This window comes from Mus musculus, chromosome X (assembly GCF_000001635.26).
Source record: "Mus musculus strain C57BL/6J chromosome X, GRCm38.p6 C57BL/6J".
Classification (NCBI taxonomy): domain Eukaryota; kingdom Metazoa; phylum Chordata; class Mammalia; order Rodentia; family Muridae; genus Mus; species Mus musculus.
Window position 1 is genome coordinate 43,585,740 of NC_000086.7, and position 9,076 is coordinate 43,594,815.

The 9,076-nt window shown below is 37.8% G+C and overlaps 1 protein-coding gene and 1 pseudogene across 1 annotated transcript; one reads left to right on the forward strand and one right to left on the reverse strand.

Moving 5' to 3' along the window:
• Nucleotides 1-3,995: 3,995 nt before the first annotated feature.
• Nucleotides 3,996-4,289, reverse strand: Gm14579 (annotated as a pseudogene).
• A 960-nt stretch (nucleotides 4,290-5,249) lies between these two features.
• On the forward strand, nucleotides 5,250-7,791 carry Tex13c1 (TEX13 family member C1). The gene is made up of 2 exons (NM_001195271.1): nucleotides 5,250-7,284; nucleotides 7,584-7,791. Exon 1 carries the CDS (start codon nucleotides 5,421-5,423, stop codon nucleotides 7,233-7,235), a length of 1,815 nt encoding a protein of 604 aa, NP_001182200.1. The 5' UTR covers nucleotides 5,250-5,420; the 3' UTR covers nucleotides 7,236-7,284; nucleotides 7,584-7,791.
• The last annotated feature ends 1,285 nt before the right edge of the window (nucleotides 7,792-9,076 follow it).

Below are 9,076 nucleotides of genomic sequence, written 5' to 3' on the forward strand. Positions count from 1 at the left end.
GCCCGGCATAGCCTCACAAGAGACAACTATATCAGGGTCCTTTCAGCAAAATCTTGCTAGTGTATGCAATAGTGTCAGTGTTTGGAGGCTGATTATGGGATGGATCCCTGGGTATGGCAGTCTCTAGATGGTCCATCCTTTCGTCTCAGTGTCAAACTTTGTCTCTGTAACTCCTTCCATGGGTGTTTTGTTCCCAATTCTAAGAAGGGGCAAAGTGTCCACACTTTGGTCTTCATTCTTCTTGAGTTTCATGTGTTTTGCAAATTGTATCTTGTCACTGATAAGTAGATGTTAGCCCAGAAACTTAGAATACCCAAGGTACAAGCATTTCTTGAATAAAGGGAGAGGGAAGGATACAAATGAGATTGTCAAGGTTACTAGGAAATCTTAGATATTTTCATATGATATTAATGTGTTTATGCATTACTGCATAAGAAACAATGAATATTTTAAGTATAGTACTTATGTAAAATTTGCACAATAGATGATTTAGATATTCCCTGGAAAACAAATTTAAAGGGAAATATATGGGGATGGTAGAATAACCATGAAATCATTGTACTAAGAAATTATGACAGTTGATTTGGGAAATGGTCAAATATATGTAAAATTTGTGAAAGTCCAAGGACTTTTGACTGTGTCAAAAGAATGACACAGTGCCCATGTAAAGAGAGTGGAAGTGAAAGAAAGAGGAGTCACATTGACTTTATAGTTTCTAGTTTGCATAACTGAGCAGATGATGAAAAGAGATAACTCTATGAAAAGGATGGGCCAAGTCCAATTTTATTCATTAAAGCTTATATGAGACACTCGTGAAATTCAATATATAGTCAAAATTGTGAACTAGAATAAGAGAGTGTGTTTACAGACACTGTAAAAGTGAGCATCACAGCAACAATATTTGGAAGCTTTAGCATAAATTTGATAACCTATGAAAAGATGTACAATAAAAAGAGGAACAATATAGAATCCAGAGAGCAACAATGTATATTGAACAAATGTAAGAAAAGTAGTTCATGTTAAAATAAACAGGTTATATTTGGAGGCATACATATTAACTATATAAGTTTGATGTAAAAATATGTGATAATTAGAAAGTGAAGAGTAGTGAGTTTCAGGAAAGGGATTGTGATAATAACAAATACAGTTCAGTGGTCCAGTAGTAAAAGGGTTGATAATACCCCTTGAAACTTACAGCTGGGCAGCAGTGTGTAAATGTAGCAAGATCAACTAGGTTAGACTAATGGATAAAGTATCTAGAACATTAAATATTGAGTAGAAACTCAGGGAGATATTAAGGCATGAATAAAGAATGAAACAATATTGGGATTTCTAAGTTTTATATTTTAATCTTAGTTTAAAAAAGAGTTAAAGGTTTTAGAAAATTGTGTAAATTGTAAATATATAATATTTATTAATTAAAGATTTAATATTTTTAGATTTATTTATTTTATACATGAGTACATTGTTGCCATCTTCAGACACAAAAGAGGGCATCAGATCCCATTATACATGTTAATGAGGTTCCACGTGGTTTCTGAAAATTGAACTCAGGAACTCTCTGAAAGAGCAGCCAGTGCTCTTAAATGTTGAGCCATTTCTCCAGCCCCAATAGAAGATTTCTTATGGGTATTATTAACTTATAAAATGGATAAATACAATATAAATATATATTATATTTATCCTGCATTTATTCATTCATATAGCCATTGTAACATGTTCTGTATTGGTTAATACATTAATATTAAAATCAAAATAAATATATTGAAATAGTTAAGTGGATTAATATAACCCATTGTTTTTGCCATAGTAAAGAGCAAATTTAAGATCACAATAGGGAACATGACTATTCCTTTATTTTGTGTCAGCTAAAACATATCTAATGAAGGAGAATGTAACATTTCTAGCTCATTATCAGTTGAGAAAGGACAGAATAAGAAGTAGTTTAGGAAATTACTCTTTGGAAAACAATACACTGGCACTAAAACAATGGTCATCAAAATAGGTGGCTTTAAGGCAATAGTGTATTTGTAATTATGAGTAATATTTACTACATACACAAGATTAATTCTTCAAGTAGAATATCATAATCGAGTTGCTTTAATGTAGTATCATCAAAAGTAGATCATATATCTTGACATATTATTTGACAATCTACATGTGTTGCTAGTCATAATTTCAACAGTTTGCATGGATACTACATACATAATAAGAGATGATAAGTTCTCGCCTTATACTTACCATTTACTATGCCTAGCAACACTCTCTTGGTTTTTATTATAATTAATCAAAATTGATGCAAGCAGCAAAATGTCATTATTTTGGGAAGAGTAATTTCACTTAGAATGCACAGTATTATTCCTGCTTTCATATACAGAATATGTTTTGTTTCTGATCAGAAGCAGATGATGTTTTCAGCACCCAGAAGGTATTGTAGATCCTGGAAATATCACAAAAGCTGGTACACACATGGTGCCTTCCTGGTATCAGATGTGTATCTAGATTGTGTCTCTAGTAAAGAGCATCCATGGAAATAGTAGGAATATACAAGGCAGGTAGGTGGAGACCAGATGCAAGCTTCTAAAAACATAGTGGCATAAAAACACAAGAGACATTTATCCTATGAATTGAGTAATGTGATTTAACTGGATATGGCAGAACAGTATGACCCACTATAGATATTGCCCATGCATTCACTTGGTAAATAACATAGAAACATCAATTTAGCAACTTTAGATTTGCTTTCTTCCTCAGAATCCTTATGCAAATCTTATTGCTTATTGTTCAAATCCTAAAAAATAATCCCAACTTCTCAAAAAAAAAAAAAAGAAAAAGAAAAAGAAAAAGAAAAAGAAAAAAAAAAAGAAAGAAAAAGGACTTCCTTAGTTGTTACAGGAAGGTGATATAGAAATGACACCCTTACAATGTTCTATTTTTCTTCATCATTTTACTTCCTTTAAGATCACTGTGGTCTGAGAATATTAAGTGGAAAATTTCAAATGTCAGATTAAGCTTATACTGTGTTCTAAACAATGTGATGAAATTCCACACCATGCCAAAGTATGCACACAGCATATATATTACGTAGTGGTTAATTAGTAGTAGGAGCACTGTTGTCTGATCATAGCCTATGTTTCACAATACTTGTGTTCAAATAACCCTTATTTTAATAAATAGAGTCTATGGTTTAGAAAAATCGAGGGGAAATGGATGTTAATAAGGGAGTAGTAGACTATTTTCATTCTTCCTGGTAGCTCATTTAGTCTTATTTTATTTCTTAATCTATGCTACAGAAAAGCTAATTTGGAAGAATTGGATATTTGGAACCTTGGATTATTGTGCAGTGAGAGACACAAATAGTGCCATTTTGATATTTTCTGTAGTTACAGAAGTAGAAATTAAGGAATGGAAAATGAACCCTAGGATATTATGCAGTATGGGAGAAACTTGAATATGTTCAAATAATATTGAGAAAGATGGCAGTAGAAGAAAATAGATGAAAAATGTCAGTTGTGCTAGAATGTATGGTTGAGCTCAAGAAATGGGAGAATCTGGTATTCAAATAACATGTGAAGGAATTACTATTACATTTGAAAACAGAAGGTTCTTTTTTTTTTGAGTGACTGACATGGGAACTATAAAAGAGTTAACCAGTGTCTCTGTCCTCTTACTCAAAAATGGAACCCCCCCCAAAAAAAATCCCAAAACAAAAATCAAAACCTTTTCCTGGCCCCTCATAGTCTCCTAAAGGACTCAAAAAATTTTTATTTTAGCATTTAAAAATACATGCTTAAATAAGTATACAGGTCAGTTTGTGATGAAGCTGATCAAGATACATAAGTGGGCAATATAACTGACCACCTGAAGTTTCTATACTTCATTCTGCTTACAGAATATTTATTAAGCTTGTTTAATAGGTGCTTTCTCATTTGACGGTTTGAAAGTCCTTTATTGTAAAGATAATCCTGTCTGATGACAAACAGCAGCCATGATGATCACTTTGGACCTTTAAACGGGCTATATTCTATTTACTCTTGAGAAATAGGTTTCCTTCTGTATTTCTAAGGTAATGTTTTTTATTATTTCTGCAGTATCTAGTGGCCCCTGAAGCATCAGTAAATCGGGAGACATACTTCCTTTAGAATGCTGTGAACTTTCAGAGGAGATCCCAAAGCTTCTGAAGCACTGAGTTTAGGAGTGACTCTTCTGCTAGGGGATCTTATTAATGGAACATGTGGCTTTACTACCTGCATGACCCTGCTGGCAGAAGTCATCTTGCTACCCATCATGACCCCCCAACCAGGGACGGTTTGGGGCACAGGTGACTTTTGGAAGCCTCACAAAAATTTTGGGAGTCTCAGAAATGCTTGACATCAAATATTCTTCACTTTAGCTGCAAATGTTGCATCACAGAATTTTAGTTTGGATAGCGTTGTTCTGAAATTTCTTTCCCCTTTTCACTGGTTGAGAGTAGGCACCTTTGTTGTGGGATCTCCTTACTGACTCAGCCAATGAAATGGCGTTGTTCATTACCACTTCCTTTAAAAGTCGTTAACTTTCATTGGGAGTTTGTAATGTCCTCAAACTGCTCATGTCTCATTCTACATAGGTACAGGTCTGTAACAGTCTGATTTCCACTACAACTCCATTGTGCAACCCATTTTCTAGTCTTTTTGATGCCAGGTTTGCAAGTCCAGGTTTCTGTTTTAGATCTCTGAGAAATCACCCCTGCACCTGTTCTCCTCTCCCAATTTTTGGGGAGAGAGAGAGAGAGAGAGAGAGAGAGAGAGAGAGAGAGAGAGAGAGAGAGAGAGAGAGAGATCGAGAGAGAGAGATCAAATCCAATTTATCTCCATGAATTAGAAGGCATGAAATCCCATTTTCCTTTACCTTGCTATGACTCTAGCCCATTGTCTCTTGCTCCCACCCTTTACCCAGCCTAGAAATTCTACCTTGATTTTCAGCAACAGGTATGTTGTTCAAGACCTCATTCTATGCACTAGCATATGGTCTCCAGAAAGACCTTCTTCTACATACAGATCCTTTTTCTCTGCTCACTGCAATTCCCAAAATATCTACCTTGCCTGTACTTCTCGTTGGCAGTGTAAGGATAAATATGGCTGTTCCCAGAATTCCTTGCAGCATGAGTCATTTTCCCCCCTTTGTGACGTGTCCTGTGGTGTGTTCATTAACTAAGGTTCAGTTATAGAGTACAGTGGGCTTGGTCAGAAGATCAGCTTGGCTTTTGCCAGAAGGAAGGAGAACAGGAGGAGTAGAGGAAGAAATGAAAAATTGACAAGGGCTGAAGTAGAACTGATTCCGAAGGGAAAGGGGTAACTATTTGGTCACATGTGTGGCAGCTGTATTAGTAACCACAGTGGAGGTTCATGAGAATGTTACATGGCTAAGCTGCAACAACCATGGCAATTGAATTTGGAGACCATAGCAGCGGCTTCCACCATACTGAAGTAATCAGATTCATTAATAATGAAGTCCTTAAGAATGGAGGGAGTTCTGAATTCTATACGACCTTTCGCTCTCGGTCTTGGAATGAAATAGAAGATCAGCTTCGTACCATCCTTGTTGACCCCAAAGTGCCACGCTCCCTCAAGAGGGCTTGTACCTGGAGTGCTTTGGCTTTGAGTGTGAGAGTGGCTGCCAGGCAACGCCAGCAGCAGGCGCGGAGAGTTTGGAGGTTGCAGGACCAGGTGGGAGAGCATGAGTCAGCTTCCTGGACTCTGGTCTCTGAACTACAGAGGTTGCGAGAAGAGAGGGACCAGGCAGCTGCTCAACTTTTGTGTACACAGATTATCCTCCAGGAGGCAATGGATGAGCGGGAAATACTTCGTGGGAGGCTGCTACAAGCAAAGAGATCTGCACTGCCTGTTGTGCCTGAACGTGGAATGGAATATGGTAAAACATCACTGTTGTCGTTTGAGGAAAAGGAGCTGGGAGACCTGGAATTTATAGGGTCCCAGAACATGTCCCATTTGGAGGCCCAGATACCAATCTTGTCCTGCCTGCCTGGACTTTCAAGTCCTTGGGTCCAAGCAATGGATCCCTTTCTTCAAATGACTATGGCACATCCAGTACCACTCAAAGCAAAATTCTCCTTGGAATTCTCATTTTCAACACCTGTACCATGTCCAGCATTAATGGACTCAGAAGCAACAGCAACAGCCATGATCACAGGCTTACCTCAGATAGCTCCTTCAGGAATCCAACCATCTAGCTTGTGTGTTACATTGGAGTCCCAAGAAACAATAGCTTCTGCTTTGGACCAAATCTGCCCTAGGCAGAAGGAATGCTCTGAGATCCTCCAGGATGTAAGTCACCTGGCAGACAGCATAAGCTGCTGTGAAGGAGAAGGTCCAGAGAAACCTCAAGGAACATCTCTCCATGGGGACAGCAGCAACAATAGCCACAAAGATAATCAGGCCATACCCCAGATAATGGCTGCCACTGAGAAGAAAAATCTAATGATGCACCAGGGAACAGCTGCAGTGGAGGTCAACAGTAACCACAGCATAAAGGAAGAACCAGTAATGCCCAAAGGGATATCTTCCCAGGGGAACAAAACCAGCTCCACCAAGAAGAAACGTCCAAAAATTTCCCGGAGGGTGGTTGGCTTGATAGAGAGCATCAGCCACAACACCCAATGTGTTTCTGTAACTCCCCAGGAGACACATACTCAAGTGAACAAAACCACCTCTACCCTGAAAACCTATCCAGGGAATCTCTTGAGGAAGCCTGACCAGGGAAAGATACTTAGCTGTAACCAGAAAGAGGATTCAAAGACACTACAGAGGCTGACTGACCTGGGAGAAGGAACCAGAAATTGCCAGAAAGAAGACACTTTTCAGCAGACGACATGCCTGAATGCTGGTGTGAGTCCTAATGAGAAGAAAATGCCACAAGGGACTGGCAAGAACCAGAGCCAGAGACAGAAGGAAGAGCCAAACAGCTTCCAAGCAAACCACCCGAGAAAATGTAAAAGTTATTTAATGAATAAATACCCTAAAATCCAACTGGCTACAAAGCAAAGGGTCAAGCAACCTGAAGGGATAAAATCTTTAGAATCTAAGCAACCTCAAGAGACAAAATCCTCTGAATCCAAGCAACAAGAAAAACCCCTCTCACACCGTACTTCAGCGAATTGCATCTGTCCATCAAGTAAAACTGTGAATCGCTCATGGTACAAGGGTTGCTATAAATGTGCAAAAACAAGTGCTTAACTTCAAAGAAAAGATGTTGACCCATAACAAACTCATTGATTTCAGGAAGGTAAGTAATGGAAACACTCCAAAGAGAAAACCAGGTTTTTAACAACCAGCCCTTCTAATCCAACTGTAACTTTAAAGCAAAATTAAATGCAAAAAAGTATAGAGAAAAGTGAAAAGTCCATTATACTATTTTCCAATTTAACTACTTTTCCTCATTATGGGAAGGCATGCATACATGCAAATATGCCCATATTTATATTCATATTTTATTAACTTATTTGAACCAGTAAAAAATATTTTAGAATGTCACATCAAGTTCTTAAATTGTGAATTTCTAATAATTTGATCACTATTTTGCAGATGGTGGAGTTAGAATGGCTGTTCCTGTTTGTACGACATCTCTAAGAAGCTAATCAGGAATCCTCTAAAAAAATTTCTTCACTCTTTTCTTCTTAATTTCCTTTTCTTAAAAGGCATACATTTGACCGGTAGCAGCCATATGATTTCACAGCAGCAATATGATTTTACAATAAAATCAATGTGGAATTTGTAACACCACATTTCCTTGAAAATGAAACAATTGCTGTGTTTTTGTTTGCTTCTTTTTGTATTTTAAGTTTAATGGGAAGGTCTTATGTATGTATCTCAGCCCTGCCAAAGGTGTTGCGGAAGAAGTTTCACATATGCCATTAGAATAATCACTAAGAGCTAAAACACAAAATCTTGATTATAATGGAACCTCACCAACATGATTCACATTGACTTGAGACAAGAAGAATTCCTCTTCTGTTAATAGTGGATGGAAAGCAACATCAGGAACATCATAGTGCTGTACATGGATAGTGCTTCCCTAGTCTAGATTAATTGAATGAAAAATAAAACTAGTGCATGGAGAACCATTCTTTCTTTTATTATATATATTCTTTATTTACATTTCAAATGTTATCCTCTTTCCTAGTTTCCTCTCCGAAAACCCTCTATTCCCTCCCCCTCCCCCTGCTCCCCAACCCACCCACTCCTGCTTCCTGGCCCCTGCATTCCCCTATACTGGGGCATAGAACCTTCACCAGACCAAGGGCCTCTCCTCCCTTTGATGATCGACTAGGCCAACCTCTGCTACATATGCAGCTTGAGCCATGAGTTCCACCATGTGTTTTCTTTGATTGCTGGTTTAGTCCCAGGGAACTCTGGGGTTACTGGTTAGTTCATATTCTTGTTCCTCGTATGGGGCTGCAAATCCCTTCAGCTCCTTGGGTACTTAGGGAGAACCATTCTTACAGGTCCCAATCTGCAGATTCTTAGATCTTACAAGACAGGCTGCAGGACCTCTCTTAAAGCCATGATAAAGTTGAGTGTGTGAGTTTATAGCTTTCTGAGTCTAAACTCATGGTATGCCCTAATTCCCTGAAAGATTTCACAAAGATTACCAAGATCTACATTTTCAATTTTCTTTCTGATGCTATCTACTAATGAATAGAATGCATAGTATTGCCTAGTTTTGATGTTATTCACATCAGACAGTTCCTCTTCTTCCTTTGTGCTAAGAATCAGAAGGTTTATGCTGTGGTACAAGAGAAAAATTGACAATTATTTTCCTTGATATTTCTCACTGTCCAAGGTCTGGGAACAGTCTGGGATATGCATTGTCATCTTGGGAGGTTCCTTTGAAGCCAGGCCATACATATAGCAAAGTTCACCAAGTTTCTAACTACACCTACTCTCTGCTTTCTGGGCAGAAAGACTTATAAATCCCTTCTATTGAATAAAAAATGAATGTGTATATAACTTTACTGGTTTCTCTAATGCTATCTGTGAGCACAAAGACTTCATGTCCTTCATATGTTATTCCGCAT